Raw genomic sequence first — 27687 nt, forward strand, 5'->3', positions numbered from 1 at the left:
CTTAATTAAAAAAAATATATCTTAAAATATAAATAAGGTTAAATAGATAAAGAATTTTTTCTTTAAAGAAAGTGTAATAGAGAAAAAGGCAGATAATGTGAGGCAAAAATTATTTACAAAATAAAATAATTTTTTTTTTCTATTTCAACTCGAAGTCTAGGGCAAGGTATTTTCATTTTTGGCTCTAATAATAATCATTCTTAAATAGTACATACATCGAAATAAAGCAAATGTTTGACTAAAAAAGATCACATCTTAAAACATAAAAGAGGATAATATAGTTAAAGAATTTTTTCTAATTAATAATTTTTCTTAAAAGGGAGTGTAATTAAAAAGGAAAAAAAGGCAGATAATTTGAGGCAAAAATTATTTTAAAAATTCAAAATAAAATAAATTATTCTTTTTGTATTTTAACTTTAATAATAATTATTCTAAAATAGTACATACATCCTAAAAAGTAAATGTTTGATTAAAAAAGATCATATTTTAAAAATAAAATAGTTAAAGAGTTTTTTCTAATTAATAGTTTTCCTTAAAGGGAGCGTTAAAGAGAAAAAAGATAGATAATTTGAGGTGAAAATTATGTTGGATATTCAAAACAAAATTAATTATTTTTTTTCTATTTTAGCTTTAATAATAATTATCCTTGAAGAGTACATACATCCTTAAAAAGTAAATATTTGACTTTAAAAAAATCATATCTTAAAATATAAAAAAGGATATAAATAGTTAAAGATTTTTTTCTAATTAATAGTTTTCCTTAAAGGAAGTGTAAAAGGGAAAAAAGGCAGATAATTTGAGGCAAAAATTATTTTGAAAATTCAAAATAAAATTAATTATTCTTTTTCTATTTTAGCTTCCTAATAAAGTAAATATTTGACTAAAAAGATCATATCTTGAATCATAAAAGAAGATAAAATAGTCAAAAGATTTGTTTCTAATTAATAGTTTTCCTTAAAAGGAAGTGTGAAAGAGGAAAATCACATATAATTTGAGGAAAATATAATAATATTAATATGATTAATTAATTAATTAATATAATAGAAGGTTAGTCGATAATTGAGCATTAATGCTTTCTTACGGAATAAGTTTGGTGATCGTACATTATTATTTTTTTAATTGAAAACTCTTGAAAAACCCCAACCTCCATCATTTGGGTGAATACTTTGCAGCATCATACTTACTATGTAATAGCACGTACATGAGATGCAAATCGCGCTAGACAAGCGTCATGGGACGAGCTCATGTTTGAGCTGCAGATAAAGTCTGAATTCAATAGCTCGTACAAGAGTTGAAAATCGCGCTAGGCAAGCGTCATGCGACGAGTTTAAGGTTGAGGGTTAAACGGAGGCCGAATTCAATAACTCGCATAGGAGTTGCAAACCGCGCTAGGCAAGCGTCATTCGACGAGCTCAAGGCTGAGCGACAGACGAAGGCTGAATTCAATAGCTCGCTGAGGAGATGCAAACCGCGCTAGGCAAGCGACAAGCTCATGGTTGAGCCACAAACAGAGGCTGAATTCAATAGCTCGCACAAGAGTTGCAAACCGCGCTAGGAAAGCGCCATGCGATGAGTTTAAGGTTGAGCGTTAAACGAAGGCCGAATGAAATAACTCGCATAGGAGTTGCAAATCGCGCTAGGCAAACGTCATGCGACGAGCTCAAGGTTGAGCGACAGATGGAGGCTGAATTCAATAGCTCGCAGAGGAGATGCAAACCGCGCTAGGCAAACGCCATGCTCATGACTGAGCAGTAAACGAAAACTGGATTCAATAGCTCGCATAGGAGTTGCGAACCGTGCTAGGCAAGCGTCATGCGACAAACTCAAGGCTGAGCGACAAACGGAGGTTGAATTCACTAGCTCGCAGAGAAGATGCAAACCGCGTTAGGCAAGCGCTATGCGACATGTTCATGACTGAACGACAGATGGAGGCTGGATTCAATAACTCGCACAGGAGTTGCAAACCACGCTAGGCAAACGCTATGCGACGAGTTTATGGCTGAGCATTAGACGGAGTTTGAATTCAATAGCTCGCGCAGGAGTTGCAAAACGTGTTAGGCAAGCATCATGTGACGAGCTCAAGGATGAGCGACAGACGAAGGCTGAATTCAATTGCTCGCATAGGAGATGCAAATCGCGCTAGGCAAGCACCATCCGACATGCTCATGGTTGAGCGACAGATGGAGTCTGGATTCAATTTCAGTTCTCCTACACTAGTGACCCACCTCCCAACCACTCAACCATGTCGTTACGCAGAATTTTTCCTTACCAATGTATTAGCACTATCCTCATTATGTATTATTATTCGGTTTTGATTATCATCTCAGCTTAGTATGTGTGTGCGCAGTTCGATTATCATATTATGTTGTTATTATTATCGCGCTTTCGTGTTTATTTTACATTATCTTGTTACTGATATTGCTTTCATTTCTGCATTTTGTTTTCTCTACCTGCATCTACATGTTTTATTTTAAATCCGAGATCAATCGATAATAAATTATGTATCTCTATCTCTATAAAGTCGGAGTATGATCTGCGTACACTCCACCGGGTTCTATCTTAGGTCCCTATATTAAAGGGCAAGTGTTAGAACTTAGAAGGTTCCATTCGTCAAACAGTATACAAGACCCTTTCTCTGTGTTAAGACCAAAGCTCTACTCTCACTATTCTCCGCACTCTCTCTCTCTCCCCTTTCTCTCTCTCCTTCTCCGGCGCGTTTTCCGGCGAAACTCCGGCACAGAACTTTCTCTTTCTCTCTCGAAATCGCCTAACAACGTGCAAATTTATTCACTGTGTGGACCACTACAATCCAAAAACACTTTTTTTTTCACTTCCGATTTCACCGGAATCTTTCATGGACCACCGGAATTCACCAAATTACCCTCCTTTGCCTGCTACATTCCCCGGATGAAAAAATGCATGCCGAAAATGCCCCTTGAAAACACCATTTTTACATTTTAATTCAGCAGAAAAAGCAAAAAAGAATCATCATACATTAATTATTATTGTTATCGTTATAGTTTTTTTTTTTTTTTTTTTGGTATTTAAGAAATGGCGTCTACACCTAATACTACAACTGCTTTAGCCACCGTGGACTCCGCCGGCAGCGGAGGCGGTGGCGGCGTCTCAGCGGATGAGCTTAGTGCTAAAGCAGTGCATAAGAGGTATGAAGGGTTGGTGATGGTACGGACGAAAGCGGTAAAAGGGAAAGGGGCTTGGTATTGGGCTCATCTTGAGCCGATTTTGGTTCACAATTCTGATAGTGGACTTGCGAAAGCTGTTAAGCTTCGTTGTTCGTTATGTGACGCTGTTTTCTCGGCTTCGAATCCTTCAAGAACTGCTTCTGAACATCTCAAAAGAGGGACTTGTCCGAATTTCAATTCGGTTGCTAAGCCCATTTCGTCTGTGCCACCGTCGCCGTCGCCTACCGCTGCGTTGTCGCCGCCGTCTACGGCGTCGCAGCAGCAGCAGAATCACCGGAAACGGAGTGCTTCCGGTGGTGGTGGTGGGGTGCGTGGGGGGAGTTCAAGTGGTAATGGTGGGGGTGGGGGTGGAGGGAGTGTGCCGACGTCGTACCAGGTTCCTCCTCTAGCTATTGTCGATCCATCAAGATTTGCTGTAGAGTTGGCTTACTCCCCTGTTGTTTCAATGGCTAGTACAATTGTCACTGCTGGTGGCGGCGGTGGCGCTGGTGGTGGTGGTACGCCGGGTAGCGGTGGTGGTGTGTATGCACAGCAGCAGCATTTGATGTTGTCAGGCGGTAAAGAGGATTTAGGTGCTTTAGCTATGTTGGAAGATAGTGTGAAGAAGCTAAAGAGTCCAAAAGCATCACCTGGTCCAACTTTAAGTAAATCTCAGATTGATTCAGCACTTGATTTTCTTGCTGATTGGGTGTATGAATGTTGTGGGTCGGTCTCATTTTCGAGTCTTGAGCATCCAAAGTTCAAATCTTTCTTAAACCAAGTTGGTTTACCGCCACTGTCAAGGAGAGATTTTGCAGGTTCAAGATTAGATGCTAAGTACGAGGAAGCAAAGGCTGAATCCGAGGCGAAAATTCGAGATGCTATGTTCTTTCAGATTGCATCTGATGGTTGGAAGTCAAAGAATTATGGGCATGTTGATGAAGAAAATTTGGTTAATTTGTCTGTGAATCTTCCCAATGGGACCAGTGTGTTCAGAAGAGCAGTGTTCACTAGTGGATACGTGCAATCAAAGTACGCTGAGGAGATTTTTATGGAGACCATTTCTGAAATATGTGGGAACAGTTTGCACCAATGTGTAGGTATAGTTGCAGACAAGTTTAAGTCTAAGGCTTTAAGGAACTTAGAGAATCAGCATCATTGGATGGTTAATGTTTCTTGTCAGTATCAAGCGTTTAATAGTCTGGTTAAGGATTTTGGTAAGGAGCTTCCTTTGTTCAAGAATGTAACTGAGAATTGTTTAAAACTTGCGAATTTCGTTAATAATAAGTCTCAAGTTCGGAATAGTTTTCACAAGTATCAGTTGCAGGAGTATGGGCATGCTGGTTTATTGAGAGTACCGTTGCGTGGTTATGAAAGATCAGATTTTGGACCTGTGTACACGTTAGTGGAGGATATCCTTAGCTTAGCACGGGCCCTTCAATTAGTATTGTTGGATGAATCCTATAAGATATTGTGTATGGAGGAGCAAATTGCTAGAGATCTCGAAGAGATGATGAGGAGCCCACATTTTTGGAATGAGCTGGAAGCAGTGCATTCATTGGTTAAACTGATCAAGTCAATGGCACAGGATATCCAGACAGAGAAGCCGCGTGTAGGGCAGTGCCTTCCTCTTTGGGAGGAGCTTAGGGTGAAAGTGAAGGATTGGTGCTCGAAGTTTCATCTTGCCGAGGGACCTGTAGAGAAAGTAATTGAAAGGAGATTCATCAAGAATTATCATCCTGCCTGGGCTGCGGCATTTATACTTGACCCCCTCTATTTGATTAGGGACACAAGTGGCAAGTACTTGCCTCCATTTAAATGCTTGACACCGGAGCAAGAGAAAGATGTGGACAAGCTCATTACCCGTCTTGTGTCTAGGGAGGAGGCTCATATTGCATTGATGGAGCTTATGAAATGGAGAACTGAAGGACTTGATCCTGTGTATGCGCAAGCCGTACAATTGAAGCAAAGGGATCCCAGCACTGGAAAGATGAAGATAGCAAATCCACAAAGTAGTAGACTTGTGTGGGAAACTCACCTCACTGAATTTAAGTCACTTGGCAAGGTGGCAGTTAGGCTAATCTTCCTTCGTGCAAGTTCATGTGGTTTTAAGTGCAACTGGTCTGTCTTGAGATGGGTGAATGCGCATTCCCATTCAAGAGTGGGAATGGACAAGGCTCAGAAGTTGATATTTATTGCTGCTCACTCAAAGCTTCAGAGGAGGGATTGTTCGAGTGATGAAGATAAAGATGCTGAGCTCTTTTCCCTGGCGAACTGTGAGGATGATGTGCTAAATGAGGTTTTTGTTGATACATCCTCTGTGTAGTGTTCCTTTTCTTATTTATGACTACAACTGTAGGAATTTTTTCCTGGAGAAATGAAATTCTTTCGACACTGTCGTGCTTTCACTTTTTAACCGTAAGAAGAATTTTGGTAGTGCGCTTGGATATGGAGGACTATCGATTCTTGCATGAGCAGAGTTCAGTCTTAGAATCTGCGGTATGAACAGTAGCTTCTTGCATGGTAACACAAAGATGATTGAGAGAAGTTGCAGGACAGAAGTATTGAACTGCTTTTTATTTTTAGGTAGTTTGAAATTCATAATATATGTGGAGGGGAAGGTTTTTGTTTCCCTTTCTTGTAAGATCAGAAATTTACTCTTGATAGATCCTATTAATTTGATGAAAGTCCTCTCAGTTTTTGCCTTAATGCTTTACAGTCATTATTTAGTTATATCCGTTTTAGTCACCTTGAAGTAGTCTTGACGGAAATTTGCATGTCTTACTTCAATGGTTGAATTTGGATTCAAAAGTGTCTCATTCTTCTAGCTAAAGAATTTGTCTAATGCTTAACCGAAAGTAAGTTTTATACAGAATTAATCTCCTGAAATCATCCATTGAAAGGTCTTATTCTCAAGCTAAATTTACATCCAATGGTCAGTTCTTCAAACTCTGTTGATAGATGTCAGCTGGTCAACCAAATGCGACATTGGGTGGTCGTGCCATCAAGAAGCAGATGAACTTTGACCTCTAACACAGCCTATTTTTTCTCTGTACTTGGAACTTGGAAGATTATTACAGATGAGAATCTATTGTAGGTTCTACGCCTACGCCTACAATCTGGCCGTGAATCCACGCTCTCAATATTATTCCGGCAAGGTCTGGTATGAGCAACAAATTAGATTCCAAACTGTGAGATAATAATATTATTGTTAGAACTTCTTATCATTTTGGTCAAATTAGATTATATATATGATGAACAAGCTATCTATTTATTTGTGTTCGACCTCCTGCGTATTCTCACTTTATTTTTGCTCCTCTTTTTCACTTGTGTTCTTGAACATTAGATGCTTCCTTTTTTTCCTTTCCAAGTAATATTTCAACTCATTATTATTTACCAACTGAAGTATGACTTTTGTGCAATGCTTATTTTTTCTCGATTCAGAAGCATTTGACAAGGTCTAGTCACTCTGGATAGATCACGGCGAAGAGGATATTATGGAAATGATCAGAGCAAGGACATAATTCAGAAAATTTCACCCGAGCACTTTCGGATAAAAGGGCTGAGGTGGTTGAAGACTAATGTAGCCTATGCAACTAAGGTTTTGCTAGTTTTGGCAACAACCCCTTTTTGTTGTTGTACCTTTGATCATCAATCTTTATAGCTGGAAGAGCACTTCTAACAACTTACTCTTGGACCCCCACCATGAAAGAAGTGGAATTCTTTCCAAAAATTGGTTGTTGTTTTGGAGAAAGAAAAAGTGGCTTAAGTTAAATCACCTTTAATTTGGGTAACTTCTCACTTAAACATTTTCAAAACTTGTGATGTTCATGCAGGGTCATTGGATGATGTTCCCCCATCATTGCAAAAAAGTTGTGAGAGGACCCAAAGTAGAAGAATACTGTCGGCATGAAGCAACACAAGAGATGCTTGATAGCGACATTGCAACGAAGATTGACTAATTTTTGGTGGTTCCGGATGATTTTCATTAATGAAAAAACATCATTACCCGGTAATAGTTAAAACTTTATCAGTATTTCACCGTTATTTTTTACTTTCAAATCATGCATTCATCATAATTTGGATTTATTCTAAAGTAATCTTTATATTCTTAGAATTTGATTTAGCTTGGCTCCTTCCCACATTTTCATTGACTTCACTTTACCATTGTATTCATGAACAGGGAAAGAACTATATACTGGTGGAAAAACTTTATTGTATGTTTGATATGTGTCATTTACTTGCTTTCCATCTAATTGTCTAAAGGCATCAAGAAATTCTTGGAAAGCTATGGGGGAAAATGTTAGATCAATCTCCATTTCTTGTAAAGTGGTGCCATGTTTTACTGTCATGTTCCGCGAAACCTGGCTTTTACTTTGTGTTCATTTATGGCTGAAACGTCTAATGCACGCTAGAACCATATCTTCTGAGGGTCGTTTGGTGTACTAATCCCAGTATAAAATTGGTTATCCGATGTTTGGCCATCGGTATTAACTTATATCAGTATAAATTTTATACCAAAGTTTTGTTATTACTATTCGATATTGAATGTGGGATAATCTGGTTCCAAACCAAAAGTGTTTTTCTTAAAGGAGAATATGATGGATTAGGGTTAAAGGGCAGCCCGATGAACTAAAGTTCCCGTTATGCTTGGGTCTGGGGAACGGCGGAACCACAAGAGGTGGTTTCCACGACTTGAACATGAACATGAACATGACGGATTAGGATAAAGCTACCAAAAAAAGATTCTAATGCCACAAAGCAACTGTTAACACAAATTTGCTGGCATTTTTTTAGAGAACTTATCTTCTATGTTTCTCATCTTAAACTTTAGTATAATAGCACCATATGAGAGTGATGATACCCTCAGAGGCAAAGGCATATTTCCTTTTTCCCTATCATCTATTTGGTGGGGTTAAAAGGAAATTGTTGATTGATATTCGTACGAGGCTTCTTTTTCTATATGCTTTGGTACTCTTTTTAACCATAGGCAACTATGGTAAATCTTATACAATGATGTTTATACCATTTAAAGAAAAATACTGAGGATGCACCATCTTCAATGATGAAAAGAAAATTTTACAGTCATAGCCACCTAATTGTGGTGGAGATGTACATATAACTTTCTTTGAGTTATGAATTAGTTACCCTTATTTATGTTGGTGGGAGGTAGTAGATACTCGATTAAAACAATTTCCATGTCTATTAGATTATGTTGAATTGTATTGAATCCATTTTTCGATGTTAAACTGAGCGGTATTTTATGCAACTACTTTTTTTTTTGGGGGTTTTTTTTGCTTTAAGTTTAGCTCATTATTAGATAGTTATATAAGAGTTCGAAATTTTGAAAAATGGAAATTTTCTCCTATACTATTATAGGTTGGGTTAAAAGTGAGTACAAGTAGAATAATAGAGAGGGTCACCAACAAGTACAGTGATAGTTGAGATTTTTCTATTTTTAATTATAGGATTCGAGTTGTAGCTCGAAAATTAATTTTTAGTCATGTCATGAACTATCCAACACGAATTTAAAATAATCGAGCCAGAAAATATTGAATAGCGTCTGATTAAATTGAAGAAGAGGAGTATGGTGATGGATGGGATAAGAGAGCTCGAATAGAGTCGGTATTGATATAATACCCATGCAATACAATCTCTTTAAATTGAAATAAATTCAAAAATCTTATAAATGGATATCTTGCTTTAAAATCATATATCCTCCGAAAGTATATTTCAACATGAATTATACAAAGATAGATTAGAAATCTAATCAGAAGGTTCGAGTTCAAGCTCTGAGAACAAAGAGTCTTTCTATAGAAAATGCTTTTACACTTATTGTGAGACATTGGAATTCAAAAATAATAGAATCAGTAAAAGTCGAACATCAAATAGTTAATTTGAAGGAAAAAGTAGAAAAGAATTATGTGCGTAGGGTGGGTGGGGAGGTTAGCTAATTGTGGAGTGGGGGGTGGGTTGTATTAATAATTTTTTAATTAGTGATTAAAGATTTAAGTGGAGGAGACAAAAATTCCTGTCGGCAAGGTTTAGTTAAGCTTTATTCCAAATACTCTAAAACAGAGTGCTTACCAAACTATATACTACTCACTATTCTATTTTTGAATTGAATTATTCAAACCTTTTTTTGTTTTTTCAATGATATTCGATATTTATATTAAAGTTTGATTTAACTCAAATTCATGTTTAGGCTTACTTCTTGAAGCGATGCTTCTAACATGATATTTTTCATTTTCAGCATTCGAATTCGAAATTTTTAAATAAAAATGTAGGGATTCCGATCATTCCAGCACGATCCACACATGTAGTTCAAATCTTATGTTGTTGTTGTCATCGTCGTCTCATTCAGTGTTCGATGATCGCATTTAATTCTAGCTAAATTCAAATTGCAAACTCAAACTCGACTCCAGACCTCTAATTTAGGAGGAATGTTATGGTTATGCTTGGCTCCACTTATCTTCTTTTACCCAAAGCTTTTGTAAAAACAAATAAAGTGTACCAAAAAAATAAAAAATAAAGAGGTATAATAATCATTGTTATAGGACGACAAATATTTCCTCCCTTTTCTACAAGATTCTTTTCTCCTCTCAATGCCTTTGTAATCATCTTCCTTTTTTTTGTTTTTCCCTTTTAGCATTTCTTTCCCTACCTACTCTTTACACAACATGTATTTTATTCTTTTTTCTTTATTTTTTATTTCATTTTATTTATTTCTATCATATACCAAATACTCCCTGAAATTTTGATAGAAAGAAAAAGGGGCTCACTGTTCTTGCTTTCTTGAGAATTGATTTGGTCAAAGTTTTTTAGTAGATGAATTTTCTATCTACATGTGAAATTCTACTCAATTATTTTCTATTTACAAATGAAATTTGTTCCTTAAAAATGGAGTTGGGAACCAAAATATGTCATGAAATTAAAAAAATTATCAAAATATATCATGTTTTTAAAGTGTGACCAAAATATGTTTAACGTTCTTAAAAAGAGAGTTATATATATTATTTTTAACGAAAGTGATCAAACGGAGTCTATTTTCAAAAAATGTGCATAATTCTCTTGAAAAGAGAGTTATGCATTTTTTAACATAATTCTTTTAAAAAGAGAGTTATATATTAAAAATTACATAACTCACGTAAAAAGTGAGTTATGTATTTCTTTTTACATAACTCACTTTTTAAGTGAGTTATGTAACATAAGTCACATAACTCTTAAAAAGAGAGTTATGCATTTTTGTATTTTTTAACTTCTTTAAAGAAGTTAAAAAATAAGTTATATAATAAAAGTTTAACTTACTTTTTTCCTTTACGTAAATATAATAAAAATTATATAACTCACTTTATAAAACTTACATATTATGTGAACAATTAATTTATATTTTAAAATTTTTTTTTTTTTAGAAAGAAGGCCAACTATTATGAAATAGAGAAAGTAAAACTCACTGATTATATGAGTCATGTAGAAATAAAATGCATAACTCACTATTTAAGTGAGTCATTCATTATATGAATATAACTCTACAAATATATGAGTTATGTGCAAATAATTTTTTCCACCAATATTCATATTTCTCCTATTTAAATAGAAGTATACATTATAGACTATTCATTCTTTATCCACCCATCTCCTCTTTTGAAACTGCATTTTTCTTCATTGGAATAAAAATGAGGCCTATTAATTGGTAGCGATATTAACGCCGCTTGTGGAATTGATTCTTCTTGTGGATAAGGGCTCATGGACATGCCTCTTTGTTCAGAATTTGACCTCACATCATCGTCACTCGATGATGAGTCATAAGGGCATTCACCGTCCTAGTATTATTAGACTCACTATCATTGCCCTGTGACAATTCACCATAATTTGATTGGTCACCATTTTCAATATCATCTGGTACAATGTAGTTTCAAAATAGGAGATGAGTGAATAAAGAATGAAGAGTCTATAATGTATACTTCTGTTTAAATAGAAGAAATATAAATGTTGGTGGAAAAAGTTATTTGCACATAACTCATATATTTGTAGAGTTATATTCATATAATGGATAACTCACTTAAATAGTGAGTTATGCATTTTATTCTACATGACTTATATAATCAGTGAGTTTTACTTTGTCTGTTTCATAATAGTTGACCTTCTTTCTAAAAAAATAAAACTTTAAAATATAAATTAATTATTCACATAATATGTAAGTTTTATAAAGTGAGTTATATAATTTTTATTATATTTACGTAAAGAAAAAAAGCAAGTTAAACTTTTATCATATAACTCACTTTTTGAAGGAGTTAAAAAATACAAAAATGCATAACTCTCTTTTTAAGAGAGTTATGCACAGTTTTTGAAAATTGACTCCGTTTAGTTACTTCCCGTTAAAACAATGCATATAACTCTCTTTTTAAGAGAGTTAAATATATTTTGGTCACACGTTAAAAATATGGCATATTTTTGTATTTATTTTAAATTTCATGGCATATTTTGGTTCCCAACTCTTAAAAATGAGGAAAATATTTTTTTAGCAAAGGTCGAGAAAACATATATCACAAATAATAGCATTACGCATTGATAATATCCACCCACCCTTCAACACATTTCATCTTCACTCCACTCCCGTAGCCCTAAGTCACCATCGACACCCCTTACTGCCGCTCTCACCTCCCATATTATTTATCTAGATAATATATTTTACTCACGTACTAAACACAAAAAGATGCATAAAAGTATACTTACATTACTGAAAAACATTTTACCTCATATACAAACAAACACAACATCATGAATTTTCAGGGAGATAGTCGTAAAAAGTTGAATAAATTTACCCATAAAAGAAGGATAAATTTGGGAATCACATGTCTTTTCTATCCAAAATGGTCCAAAAATTTATTTCCTAGGTACAAGATAATCAAATTGGTGACAATGGAACATGTCACATTCATAGACATTTTGTGAGGTATTTTTTTTATTTTAAAATCAAATAATATAAAAAAACATAAGAGGCAAAAAAGGATTACAGTGAGATAGATTCTTAAGGAAAAAGAAAAGATACGGATAAATAGTACTATTACACTTTATTATATTATTTAATTTATATACTGTAGTTTCACATGGTACAGTATTATTTTTGTGCCTTGTGACATTATTGGGACCAACCATTTTCTTTCGTCTTGATTACGCTGCCAACTATTTTAAAAAAAGTCCTTTTTCTTTTTCTTCTACTTTCTGTTGCTTCTGTCATTTCATTTTATACTAACTACTTTGGGATTGAGTTTTTCAAATAGGCATGAGTTAGATTGAATTTTGCATGAGAGTTTATGGGAAACGATTTTTCTATTTCACATAAAGTATATAGGAGCAAAGTTTTTATACATTAAATTCTCTCTTGATCCTAATCTTGAAATTATATTGAACATGGTACAATTATTGACCTAGATTTAATTTATTTTCCCTTGGTTTGGAGAAAATGGTAAAAATGATCTTTTATATTTAAATATATGTTTAATAATTTTTTAAATATATTTTTGATCCCTTAAAGTAGTTAAAATAAGCATATTTGATCTCCGTTGAACAACAACAATAACATCATCCTGGTGTAATTCCACAAATAAAACCCGAAAAAAATAAAATGTATATAAATAATCACCTTTATCTCGTAAAAATGATCTATCCGTTAAACGTTTTAACAAATATTACTTACTCAATAATTTTTAGATAATAGAAGCTAAAAGGAGAATTAAGACACGAGATTTATCCAAACTTTATAACCAACCAAAAAAAAAAAAGGAAAACCAGATTCTAGGTTGGTTACCGTATATGTATATCTCAATTCTCAAAATAAACACTATATACTCTCTTTATTTTATTTTTTTTAAATATTAGTATTAAGAAAGGGGAGAAAGAAATTGTGGGGCTTGCAATATTCAAATTGCAGATTCAATCTTTGGAATCCCACGTGTATCATATGGCAGACCTACTGTACTAAAAAATAAAAAGAGATGGTCCATATCTATACAAGGCTGCTAATACATTTTGGGTGGCTATTGTAATTGATAGTATTTGAAAAGTAATGTGTTTATCTAAATTTAATTATTATAGAAGAATTAATTTAGAAAACCAGTTGTGTTTTGGAAAATGGAAGTGTTTACAAGGTCCTTAAATATTGTAATCGTTTCATTTGATTGAAAATTAATAGGTTAAAATAAAATACATTTCTATATGTCTGCTAATACTTGCTACTAAACTTATAATTTCAGAAAAGGTTATAAATTGCACTATTACAGAAATGGGATATAATAAGAGATGATTTTGAATTTAATTTTTGTTTCTGTCTAACAAAATCTGTAAAATATGATGTCAACTTTAAAACATCTGTTGGACAAATTTTAAGTTATCCATTAAACATAATTTCAATTAGTTTTTTTTTTTCCCATTCGGTGTTCGGTCCCCGCATTAGAGCCCCCGACTAATTCGGGTTGCGCGTTGCAGGGTCCATTAAGGTGGCATCGCTCCCAACAGAGTTTTTCCCATACCCAGGGTCAAACCCTCGACCTCTGGTTAAGGGTGAAGCAATCCCATCCACTGCGCCACAATCCAGTTTCAATTAGTTATAAAGATTGAAAATAGTATAATATTGTTACCTATTGATTACATTTTTTTTAGTTGTATTGACTAACTTATTTTTTTCTTATTAAGTTGATAATCAGAATTCAGACATAAGTTCTAGTTGTAATGCGCACATAAATTAATTTTGCATATAATACAGGAACTCATTACATATACATTTCAGTTAGTTACAAAAGATAGAAGATACTTTACTATGTTGCCTATTGGGTAGTATTTTTCAATTGTATTGACTAGCTTTGTTTTTTAAGTGTTAAAATAGATGAATGTGTGAATTGAACATTCCATGCAATTTTTTTGTTGCATTAGAGCTCGAATACTTTGGATTCGCGCTGAGTAGGGACCCATTTGGGGGTAGCGCTCCCTATATGGCCTATTGATTAGTATTTTTCAATTGTATTGACTAGCTTTAATTTTGTTTTTTACGTGTTAAAATGGATCAATGTGTGAATTGAACATTACACGCAATTTTTTTTTTAGTTTCCCATTCGGTGGGATGAATGTGTGAATTGAACATTACATGCAATTTTTTTTATTTCTCATTCGGCATTCGGTATCCGCATTGGAGCCCAACTAATTCGGATTCGCGCTGAGTAGGGCGGTGGGTTTTTTCCATACCTAGGGCTCGAACCCAAGACCTCACTGCACCACGCCAATGAATTACTTATAACTTATGGCCAATTTAACATGATAAGTAAATTAAATGAACGATAACTTAACGAACGATCAAACAACTCATGTAATGTTCATCTATAAGACAGAACATTTGATCGATTAAACAGATCCACTATTTTTTATTTATTAAAATATTCCAAAACTCATTTAAAGGGTAGGTGGTGGGTGAGGAAGACAAACATAACAATTTAAGAGGATGCAACATCATTTCAAAATGGAACTGGAGTCCATTTTATGTTAGGTTAAATTAAGGATAGTTCCAGGGTTCTGGGCATGATGATCCTAAGGTTGATGGTGATTGAGTAAAGATTTACAACCTCAAAGAAAAAAATACAAATAACATGTTTGACATTTGGGACCATAGTATTCATAGACATACTCCAATACACACAATTCCACTAAATGGTCCTTCACTTCATTTATTTCTATCACATTTGTGAACGATGCATCTTTCCAACACTCAAGTACGAATTTTCACGAAGAGGTTCAAAATCAAAAGAAGCAAACATACGAGCTAGTCGAACGGAGTTCAACATCAATTATATATACATAAAGAATAGTTTTAACTATGTATAAATAATATAATATTTCGCCGAAAGAATATCTTCCACCAACACTCAAAAAGTAGTAATTCCTTGATTTTAATTTGTCTGAACTAGTTATTAAGAGATCTTTTGATACCGCTCGTTTGAAGTTGCGTCGTGCATGTATTAGATCTTATCTAAGTAATTTTTACCACATTTCATAGCTGATTATATTGGGAGGTAATTTATTCATTTATAAATTAAAATAATACCGGACTTGCAATTTAGAAACCCGTATAACTAATACATATATAAATTATGAGTGAATTTATATATTATTTTATGCAGGATGAAAATTGAAATTATTAATTAAAACATGCATAACTAATGTATGCACTATTAATACACTCATAATTATTCTAACGAACTACCAAATGGCTCATATTTGAACAATCAAAGAAATATTTTCTTTGAGTATAACTTGCTAAAATACTTTCTAAACATTTTAAATTATTAACTATTATAACATATAGTACTTTTCTATAGTTTTCAAATATGTAACTTAAATGGAGTCATGAAATTTTTATATGTGTAGAATCATTTTCCTTTATTTGTATATTTATGTAGCAGTATAATTTTTATATGTATACAATTTTTATTTTTAATTTTGTATATTCATGGAGTAGTATAATTGTGTAAGAACTGCATGAACTAGAAGGAGAGACATCCGTACAGTTTGACATAAGAGGTTCCTCATCTTGTTGACATCACCTCATCAAGTACAAGATTCTCTGCCAGCTGTTTTTTTCTTCTTTTAAAAATATCAATTTATTTGTCATATATTTTTCGATTTTAATTTATTTATTTAATTTTGACTGATACATTATATACTCCCTCCGCCCATTCATGAAACTGTGGAGAACGTTGCAATATTAACTCCCTCTTTTACAAATATTTACAAGGTTGGAATGTTTATCAACCACTCATTTATGTCCAAGAAAGATTATTTTAATTTTATTTATTACTTTGAAAAAAATATGGCCATAGAGGTGGATACTACCACTTCTTTAGAAAGATTTCATGTACAAATTTAAAGACTTATCTGTCTATTTTATTTATTTATTTATCCACCTATATATTAGTAGTTTTTGATATATTAATGGTAAATTCTACGTTAACTTGTTCCAAAATATAAAAAGTATTATCCTTTTGTTCAAACACCAAGGATATTATTAAGTTTATCTTTTGTTGTTTTACATTGTATTTATGCACGGTGTAATTTTTACTGATTTAAATTCATGATTTTCTGGTTGTACGAAGATAATTTTACCGGTATGACGCCGTCGATCATTTGTCTCAGTCTCACTGCGACTGATATCCTCTCAGGCCAGCGACTAGTCGTCACTTTAATAAGTTATTATCTCACAACTAACTAATCAGATATGAGCCTTGCGTGTTCCATGATAGAAAGATGATATACAAATATCTCTTTACTTATATTAAAATTTTTCAAAGTCTGAAGTCTGAACTTATGATACTAAAAATATCAATTAAAACACTCAATATAAAATCCAATACATTCTTGTGGAACGTACGAGAGGGAGACACTCATAGAGGAACATGTGGGGGTTCAAAATTCAAATTCAAATACTAATTTTAGTTAGAACAGAGCTTTCACAGAACAACAGACCAAATTATTACTGCTATTGAGCCTTTACTAATTTCTCATCTAAGTAGCTATCATTATTGTAATTAATACACCTAAATTTCGTCATCTTCTTTTGTTTTTCCAACTGCTAATTATACCCCACTCCACGTTCTTGATTTAAATATTAATCATGTTTTTTTAAATTGTTGATTTTAAAGACTTATTTCTTTTCTTGTGCAAGACAACTTTTGCTTGCTAGGGGCGGATACATAGGTCTGGTTATGACTTTACGTGAATTCAATATTATACTTTTAAGAAAATATTTATTAGAAATTTATTTTAATAAATTAGTCTTGTTAATTATATTCTAAAAATATAAATTTGATTATCACTTTATTTGAGTATTAATGATAATGATAGTATTGAAAGAACATAATAAAAATTTGATTTCATAAAAAGGACAACTAAATTAAAACAAATATTTTTAGAAAAATGACCAACTATTTTAAAACAAAGAAAACATTTAATTTAGTCAAATTCTCTATGAATATACTACATTTGCTCACTTTTATTTGTTACTAAGTGTTTATTTTTACTTGTCCACTTTAAAAATTTAGATATAAGTTGACATTTTATACCTATTTTATATATCATCATTATTATGAAGTACTGCTATTTGTTTATTAATATTTAGATGGCTTATATTCTTTTCGTCTTAAAATAATTGACATTTATAGATTTTTGCTCTAACTTTAAAGAAAAAAATAATAAAAAGGTGCAAATTGACTAATATGATCATATTATCTATTTAATCTTGATCACATGAATCTTCTTCAATTAATATGAGAATATTCTTTTATTACTAAGAATAGAGTTGGAAAAAATAGTTAATTGTCTCTTGATATTTTAAAGGTGTCAACTATTTTGAGATATTTTTTTTTAGCAAACATACCAACTATTTTAAGACGGAAAGAGTAATAATTAGAGCTGATATAATAATTAAAATTATCATTCTATTTATTGCTTTTTTAAGAAAGGTGTGCCAAGTCAAACACGAACAAATGGAGTATTAAAATATTTATTAAATATATGTAAATATTTGCTCATTTATTATTGTAAAATTAATTAACTCGAAGGGTGCTATAAAAAATTATAAATTTTAAAAGGGTTATATACTTAGTATATAACAATTCAATGCTTGAGTAGTAAATTTTTACATGTGTAGGTCTATCATTAATTTAATGATATAGGTTGACAAATGAAGATCCACTTTTGCTTGCTTTTTGGTTGTATATCTACAATTATGATAATTTAAATGGAGTGCCCATTATTTTTAGGCTTAAATAAAATACTATTTTCCCTCTTTTATGGCTTCGGTCATACTTTTGATTCGATATTCTTTTTATTAAATTATGTGTAGGTGCATAATTCTACACATAGAATACTAACATGAGGCCAATATTTAAAGTGGACCAGTGGTGTACTGTATTTCTTTTGGCCTAGTCAAAAATCAAGAATACGTGTAACCACCCAAATTTCTCAACACAACAGTAACCTATATTATAATGAATTCAAATTATAATTTAGAATTGAAATAACAAGATAATAGTGACAAAAAATGGAGAGATCTTAGGGTAACCAAAAAAAAAGAAAAAGTAATTACAAGGAGATGAGATACTAGAATATGGAAGCAAGGTGAAAGTATAACAGACTACGAGATAAATTATGATTTTTTGTAGTTAAAAATATTTGACAAAAATGCTCAAAGAAAATTTTTCTCATTTTCAGTACAAAAATTCGACCAGATTAAATGGTACACGATGTGATAATATTTTGGAATTTATAACTAATAAAGAAACAAATATAACCAATTAAAACTAGGACAAACTCAAATGATATCGGATTGACGACAGTTTTATTGGTGGAAATTTTTGTAACCTAATCTTTAAAAATAGTCACATTCATCAATAATTTATGCTAGCCTTTTATTGATGTAATTGGATATGTATATGGTGTGACAATTAAATTAAAGTTGTACGTACAATTACAAGAAATATAGGACGACAAACTACATCATAATTATGTGATGGAAATAATTGTCTTTTTCATTTAGAAAATATTTAAAAGAGATTTGGTGTACAAATTCAAGATTTAGTGGGTTGCTTACCCCAAAAGTAGTTGTCTGTATTTTAAGTTTAAATAATTAGGTCCACTTTATTTTCCTTAGCAGCCTACTTTTTGTATAGTACTATTTACATGCTACATTGTATTTGACCATAATGTTAGTGAATTTTAAACAGTTCGGTGCATTAAATTATGCACAGAATTAGGAGAAGAATCGGACCGTAAGAATCTATTGTATATAACTTTACCTTATATTTATACCTGAAACTGTTTATACCGCTTGAACTCATGACCTCGTGCTCGTGGTCACATGACAACAACCACCAATAACATTATTGTCTTCAACCGATAATGTTATTGAATACTAGGGCAACCCGGTGTATTAAAACTTCCTTTATGCGTGGGATTCAGAGAAGAGTCGAACCATAAAGGTCTATTGTACACACCCTTATCTTGCATTCTTCAAATTCGCATAACCTGCTGATCACTTGACAACAACCACCCATAACATTATTGTATTTGACCATAATGTTACTAAATACACTAACTGAAAATTAATTAATAGCACCTAGTTTGAGATTTAATTTGATTAATCTTTACGCTTGTGAGTAAGTGAATAATAAATTAAGATATAACAGAAGAAGTTCAAAAGAGTCATAATCAAATAATGGTTGATTAAGTGCTAAGAAAGGATTAAAAAAAGTATAGAGCTTCTGGCCTTCATCATTTGCTTCAACTAATTGAAACGTGGTTTAATTTCTCATTGCGAACATTCATGTATATCAAACACTTATCTAATAGAGTTTAAATACATCAATAGTATGCACAGACAGCCCGGTCTATTAAAGTGTCTGCTATGTGCAGGGTATGGGGAAAGATCGAATCACAAGAATCTATAGTATATAATCATCTTACCTGACATTTCTACTAGGCTGTTTCTACTGCTTAAACCCGTAACTTCTTGATCTCGTGGCAATAACTTTCCAATTACTCCAAAGTCTCCTTCATATACATTGGCATTGTAAGCTAATATTTTCATAGGTTATTTATTGAGTAATTGCAAGTAGATTTCCTTACAAAGAATCTGATGAAAATAGTAATTAACCTTCTGTCACATTGTCAAATGATTAGAGTGTAAATTTAACCATAGTCCAAAGGATTATTGTGTGTCAAAGATTATAATTATAACTGTAGTATAGAGTCAATGAATATCATGTATGTACAGTAAGAAACTCACTAAATATTTATTGTAATGTCAAGGAAGGGAAGCTGCTTACGTGCCTTGACATCACCAAATCAGTTACATAATACTTGTCATAACACTGACTTGGGAATGACAACTATAAGGATAGCACATGAATTATATCATTTGGATTCTATGTATACAGTATAGAACTTGTGACATTTTAAAAATAGTATTGAATTCAACTTATATACATCAATGATATTACTACTTTTTTATTCTCTCACTTGAAACATATCTAACAACAATTTTCATGAAAACAATTTTAAATTTACAATCTTGAAAATAAGAATGATTATTTTTGTGGCCATTAAGCGTATGAGTTACACTCAAACACGCATAATCTCTGTGGATGGGTCCAAGTGCATGTACTTATATGGGTCCAAGTGCATGTACTTATATGCGATAGTGCATAAAAGCTTACTTACTTCAGATTAATAACTTCAGATATGTAGTGTTTAAAGTTTCATACGATTGAAGTTCAGTTATTTTTGTCTGAATTTCAATCATATGAAATCAAATATTTTGATCAAACTTAAATTCAAACCATCACATATTTAAAGTTAGCAAGTAGTAAGTAGTCATGCAAATTATGTAAAACATTTGATATATGTTAAATAGAATACCCTGTGAAATTTGGTAAAATTACATAACACCACAATTTAAATTTATCAAACTACATAAAATCTCTACTCTTTTTATTAATTATCCAATTTTTTTTTCTCCAAAACAAATACATCCACAAAAACATAAATATTCGGACACATAATTTTAGTTATATATCTCCCTTTGGTTTAGTTAATGTATTATGTATCTTGATCAAATAGTTTTACAAATGACTGTATATCTGTAATAAAAATTATGCATCTCAACATCAAAATTATGTATCCAGATGCTAATTATGTATCAAAGCACAAATGGAATAATTAACTGTTACATTCTTAAGTTTAAAATTATGTATCTGGATGCTAATTATGTATTTGAAAATTGAAAAATAAGGGAATATTTATAATTTCACAAAGAGTAGAGATATAGAGTAATTAGGGTAAACTTGTGGGATTTATTTAAGTTATACGTGAAATTTCTATTCCAAACTAGTTGTAAAATACGAATATTATTGGGCTACTCCTTATGATATATGGCCCAGACTTCGTTGACTTTGGGCCTAGTATTTAATGGATTTGTAAGACTGGACTCAACTGACCCGGCCCAAATAATTAATTTAAATCCGACCAATCAGAAACCACTACGTGTCCCATTCGAATACCACAACCGTTAACTGTTTCATTTTTCCCTCCATTAACTCTCAACTGTACAGCTCTCCACTATTACTCCACTAACCTACGCACTTTCCCCTTCCCGCGCACGTTAGCCATGGCTTCTGTAACTCCAGTTGTTCAGGCGGGTCGGATCCGGGTTCTGAAACAAGGATCAGGACCGTCGATCGGACCGGTAGTGTATTGGATGTTTAGAGATCAACGGTTAAGAGATAATTGGGCTTTAATCCACGCCATTGATCAAGCTAATAAGGCGAATGTACCGGTAGCTATTGCTTTCAATTTGTTCGATCAGTTCTTAGGTGCTAAAGCTAGACAGTTAGGGTTTATGCTCAGAGGACTTGAAAAGCTTCAGGATAACCTTGAAAGTACTCTTATTCCCTTTTTTCTATTTCAGGTAAATGAAATTGGTGTTTCTATGTCCAAGCCAGCTTATGGGAACTCTTTTTGATTTTGAATATGCATTGCTTGAAGAATGTTCATTTTGCTTAGTTAAAGCTAGATAAACAAATTGAAATGGAGTGAGTATATGTTTTGGTTCCAAAACTTTGTGAATCATGTTGTAAAGTTGAGTAGTTTTTTGATTATGAAACGGATTTTTTTTTTTTCATATTTAGGTAACTTAGTTTTTCATCTTGTGTGCTTAGAGCTTCGATTCCTTTTTCATTATCACCTAATATAGTGTAAGAGATGTTGTAGTAATGTAATTATCGGTAAGTAGAAATTGTATTAAAAATATATTAGTTTCGCTGGTTACTTATGAAGAAGGGACAATGTGAAATATAGAGAACCTCTAGTTCTGGAGAACTCTAATTTAGCAGTATTAGAATGAAATGAGCGCGAGTAAAATGGGTCTTGAAGTTTCAAATAGCCATGTACTTTGACTAGTAGGGGGATTTACAGTTCCATCGATTGACTGATAAGTTATGATCAAATATGGCATTTTGTTTCAAGTCATTTTTCACTGCTCCATTTCACCTATGAATATGAACCCTTGTGGTTCGGTCCTTTCCCATACCCCACGCATAGCCGAGCTTTGGTGCACTGGGCTGTCCATTTCACATATGAATTTGGTTGTAGATGTGAATGTTCCCATGATTTTGCACTGAAACTCTGAAAGTAGCTGTTGTATTGTTCTCTACTTTGGTACATTTTCCATATTTTTTCCCCCTTTTCCTTTCTTATTAGTAGTCCTTTTTAAGGTCATTATGCAATGGCTTGTCTTTTGAACAGGGAGAAGCTGCAGACACAATTCCCAATTTTCTGAAAGAATGTGGAGCTTCTCTTCTAGTAACGGATTTCTCACCTTTGAGGGATGTTCGAAGTTGGAAAGAAAAAATTTGTGAGAAGGTTGGTGAATCGGTGACAGTACACGAGGTTGATGCGCATAACATTGTTCCTCTTTGGGTGGCATCAGATAAATTGGAATACAGTGCTAGAACCATACGGGGTAAAATAAATAAACTGCTTCCTGAGTATTTGATTGAATTGCCTGCAATAGGGCCTCCGAAGTTGAAGTGGCCTTCCTCGAATCCTCCAATAGATTGGCCAAAACTAATTGCAGACGTTGTAAGGTAAGGCATTCACTTTGATCTAACAATCTAGTGAGTTTTTTTTTTAGCCTACAAATGCTATAAATTGACCATTGCACCAGGAAAGGAGCAGAAGTTCCTGAACTTGAATGGTGTGAACCAGGTGAAGACGCTGCGTTTGAAGTGCTAATGGGAAGTAAAAAAGGGTTCCTGACTACCAGATTGAAGAATTATTCAACAGACCGGAACAATCCTCTGAAACCCCAAGCACTTTCTGGTCTCTCTCCTTATTTGCACTTTGGGCAGATATCAGCACAGAGATGTGCTTTAGAAGCACGCAAAGTTCGGAAAAATTATGCCCAGGTTGTGGAATCGTATCCGTCTATCTTATTTTGCTATAATTCTGCTTAATATGAAATCCTTCAGTCTATAGAAGTAGTTGATATGTTACTTGCCTTCTGTTGCACTATGTTTGGATCCAGGAAGGAGTTGTGAGGGTAAAGGAGAGAAGTTGTGTGGTTTACTTCACTTAGGTCAAGTGTTGATGATTTTTTTTCTTCCCATATCTTTGGTATGGTTGGACAAAATTAAGGTGGTATTGTTCTAGTTTCCTGGGAGGAGTTGTAGAGGGATACTCCTTTCCCACTTCATCTCAAAATTAAAGTGGCATTGTTTCTTCCTTTGTTCCAGTACTCAGTGTGCTTTTAAGCCCTGAAGCGAGGAGCAAATCATGTCGAGTGCTTTGCCTCACTTTATGGGCACTTCAATGTTGTCATTAAGGATCTAATGCTTACCTTTCCTTGCCAATGAAAGCAATCCTGAAGATGCGACACTAGATAATTGATACTTCACTTTATCACTAAAAAAATTAAATTTCTTTGTCCATATATTATTATTCATGCTTGTGATAATTAATCTTGGACTACACATATATATTTGTATTTTTTCCCATTTGCGCCTTTCTTCAATAAAGCCATGCTTTACTTGAGCCCTCAAAGGAACTTAGAGCTTTTTATCTTTTCGTTTTGTTAACACTACCAGTATTGGAGGAAGTTGCGGCTCATCTTTTACTAATCAAATCCTACAAATGAACTTTACTGGTCCGCATTTATGTTCACCCCTCCAACTGCATGCTCCTCTTTTCACACCAGAATCAGACATGGACTTTAGTACAATTGGCTCACTTACTGTAAGATAATCTCTGCCTTTGTGCAGACTTTCAAACATAGTTTGAACTTTTAGTAGCTGCTCTGTTTTCATAAGGTTTTTATACTGCCTCATAATTTACTATCCATTATCAATATCCTGATATGAAGCTTATTTGGCTGATTGCTGCTTATGCAGGCAGTTGACGCATTTTTGGAGGAAATGATTGTGCGGAGAGAGCTTGCTGATAACTTCTGCTATTATCAGCCTCAATATGATTCATTACAGGGTGCATGGGAATGGGCACGTAAAACCTTGATGGAACATGCATCTGATAAACGGGAACATATATACACGTGAGTTAAATGCTTTCATTTGTTTTCTCAGTAGATCTAGATTAAGCAAGAAAAGAATAAGATTCTTAACTATCTTTTCTTGAAATCTCTATAAATTCATAAGAATTTGTTTTAAGATGAGACAGAAAGCTTGTTGTGAGATGCCAGTATCTACTTTTTATGGTATTGAAGTTAGAAGTGAATATGGTCTTTTGCAGGCGAGAGCAATTGGAGAAGGCACAAACTGCAGACCCAGTAAATTACCCTTCCTAACTATTACTATATTAATAAGAAGTGCCAAAAGCGTGATAATATTAGGTAGTGAGGGAAGAGTTATCGATCTGATTTGAAGATCTAACCGTGGCACTGCTATTTCTCCTGTTTCTTTTAGGTTTATACTCCTCACATCTTGCAATGAAATGGTCTTCTTTTCATGTTTTTTAATTGTTTTTTTTTTTTGATTCAGCTTTGGAATGCTTCTCAATTAGAAATGGTTCATTATGGAAAAATGCATGGTTTTATGAGGTACGTAATACTGCTCCATATTTATGTCCTGCTCCCTCCACCCCGATGCATTACATGGTCTTCTGCATCACTTAATTATGCTTGATTCTTTTATTGTGTCTGTTTGGTTTTCCACCCTGTTTAGAACACATTTAAGTAGTATATTTTCCATATGAAGAGTTATATGGACGAGAAACTTGCCCAGAGTAGCTAGATTTCCAATGTGATAGACGAAGCACGAGTAATTTAGTTATTGTTTAGCTTTTCCATAAGCAGATCTTATCAGCCAAAAGAAAAAGGAGATGTAGGTTTCTCCTTGAACATTAAAAAAGAAACCAAAATGAAAAAGTAACTTAGTAAATGTTCTATTAGTTGAAAGAGAAGTTGATGTAGATCTGTCTTTGAAAATCAAACAGAAGTGAGTTGAGAAGGTAATGTGGTGAATATCTTATTCTAGTTTGCAGCAACCACTGAAAATTTTCAGATAAAGTTGACCTACAAATTTGTGGCAGCAGATTGGAGTTTTGCGATAGAAGACACTGAATAACAATCTAATCAATTAACTAAGTGGTGAAAGTTTATCTTGAGAAAAATGATTTATGAAGGGACTAGATCAACTATACCTATATTATTAGAAGGGGTAGTGTCAAGCATTTGACAAATGTTACAGATTATCGAGTACGTATGAGAATTCTATCTATTGAATGTGAGAAATAAGAATGAATTTTGGTGGTTGTCTTATGTCCTTTTAATACCAGTTTTTCATTTCTTGGTGCTTCTCACTTCTCTAGCAAACATGAATAAAGTCACAAAATTATATAGAATAGGTATGCTTTTATTAGCTAGCTTGTTGTTTTCCAGGAAATATTTTATATTCATCTCTTTTTTTCTCACCAGCTTGTTTTTTCCTATTAATTTTCCGTGAACGCTGGTTAAATGTCTCATTTGTTCAACTTCTTTAACCAGAACCAGAAAAGGAAAAAGAACAAATAGAAAGTTATTGTTATGTTTTCCTAAGTTCCAGATTGCAAATTTTTATGCAGGATGTATTGGGCTAAAAAGATACTCGAATGGACAACTGGACCAGAAGAAGCTCTGGCTATCTCAATATATTTAAATGATAAGGTAATCTATCTGCAGTAAAAGATTGCATTTGGAGATGCATCAGAGTTCTGATCTAAAATCTTGTTGTTTTGCAGTATCATATAGATGGAAGGGATCCTAGTGGTTATGTTGGATGCCTGTGGTCGATATGTGGCATCCACGACCAGGTTATTAGTGCAATAGACTTAATCCCTTCTATTAAATAGATGTTGTTTGGACACTTCGAAAATGTTGACAGGTTGTCAAATCTTCTAAAGATAGTGCATTTTTGGAGGATCCGACGTGGGTGTCACAAATTTTTTGGAGAGTCGACCAATTTAGTTCACTATAAAAAATAGTAGTGTTGTTTTCTTTATTATTGCTCACGCTTTATCTAAATGATAAGTTTTGCCAACGTTGAAAATCACCATCAACCTAATAATCAACATACCGATATTAACATATAATGCTACACTCATGGTAAATTTATACCATCCTGAGAATGGCGGACAAACTGTTTTTCAAATCAATTAGCCAAACACAAACTGCCATCTACAAAAACCAGTTTCCCAAAATAAACAGATTTCAAGGGTTCGTCCGTACAGGTTATACTTTTGTAAATTTGGTGAAAACTATGTTGTACATGTTGTATGCTTGCATTCAGTAATTACAACTAAATTTTTCCATGTTTGGCCTTCAGGGTTGGCGAGAGCGCCCGGTATTTGGGAAAATCAGGTACATGAACTATGCAGGTTGCAAGAGGAAATTCAACGTGGACGGATATATTTCTTACGTTAAGAGGCTAGTAGGTGAAAGCAAGAAAAGAAAAGCAGAAGCAGTTTTGGACAAGGCAGCAAAAGAACTGCATAGTTAGCATTAGTGAAAGGCTTTATTATTGCCATCAAATGTCATGTATTCCTGGATTTTGCAGAGATTGATAACTGTTTAGTTAACTACTTTTTTAGGTTGATAACTGTCACGACTGATCAATCGACTCGGAAAAATTTTTCAATTCACCCCCTCACCTCCTCCTTGAATTTCACTATATGCCCGCCTACTTGGATTACACCATCATTCTGATAATTAATCTGATAATTAATCTGAATCGCACTCACCTCCATGTCAGCTCAAGCCTCAAGGAGTAACTTGGTTCCTACTTTCCAACATGTCATTTTAGTTGTCTTATTTTATCTATGTACTGCATTATTGACTTTGGTTGCTTTGATTCTTTGTTTAAGATTAAGGTACTACCAACTGAAACTTCTTGATATACTGTCTAGGTATGCAAGTAACTGCATTTGATCCCTCAAGTTGTAGGTTAGGAACAGGGGTGACTCAGGTGAAGCTAGTAAAATGTTTGTTTTAGGTCTCAAAAAATATTAAAAAAGGACGGCCCGTGCACTAAAGCTATCGCTTTGCACGGTGTCCAGGCCTCACCACAAGGGTGTATTGACGCTTTAAATATTTTATGATGAAATTTAAAATTTATTTTTATTTAAAATAATATTTAAGATTGTTAAAAAAAAAGTTCAAAATTTTCTATAAAAATAGGAAGAAAGAAAAAATTATAAACTTTTTACAAATTTTTTTTTTAAAACTTTGAATCAAATAACTTAAATATTGTATTAATAAATGAAATTAGTTATATGCAAAGGGATCGAAATCCACATTCAGTTGATTAAAAATTGAATATACTTCGAATATTACGAGGACCAAATCATAATTCATCGATAACTGAAAATGTAAAAGTGCTCGAAAAATTAAGATTTCACATTTTTGTTGAATACTAGT

General features: G+C 33.2%; 2 protein-coding genes across 2 annotated transcripts; both read left to right on the forward strand.

The window, feature by feature from the left end:
- The first annotated feature begins 2604 nt into the window (after positions 1–2604).
- Positions 2605–5891, forward strand: LOC107866552. The gene has a single exon (XM_016712588.2). It carries the CDS (start codon positions 3052–3054, stop codon positions 5506–5508), a length of 2457 nt encoding a protein of 818 aa, XP_016568074.1. The 5' UTR covers positions 2605–3051; the 3' UTR covers positions 5509–5891.
- Positions 5892–21307: 15416 nt separating this feature from the next.
- LOC107866542 (deoxyribodipyrimidine photo-lyase) lies at positions 21308–26912 on the forward strand. The gene is made up of 9 exons (XM_047415398.1): positions 21308–21693; positions 22530–22870; positions 22951–23191; positions 24173–24330; positions 24528–24564; positions 24776–24834; positions 25857–25938; positions 26013–26084; positions 26597–26912. The coding sequence occupies exons 1-9, from the start codon at positions 21394–21396 to the stop codon at positions 26768–26770; spliced, it is 1464 nt and encodes a 487-aa protein (XP_047271354.1). The 5' UTR covers positions 21308–21393; the 3' UTR covers positions 26771–26912.
- Positions 26913–27687: the final 775 nt, after the last annotated feature.

Source organism: Capsicum annuum, chromosome 1, assembly GCF_002878395.1.
Source record: "Capsicum annuum cultivar UCD-10X-F1 chromosome 1, UCD10Xv1.1, whole genome shotgun sequence".
Lineage (NCBI taxonomy): Eukaryota > Viridiplantae > Streptophyta > Magnoliopsida > Solanales > Solanaceae > Capsicum > Capsicum annuum.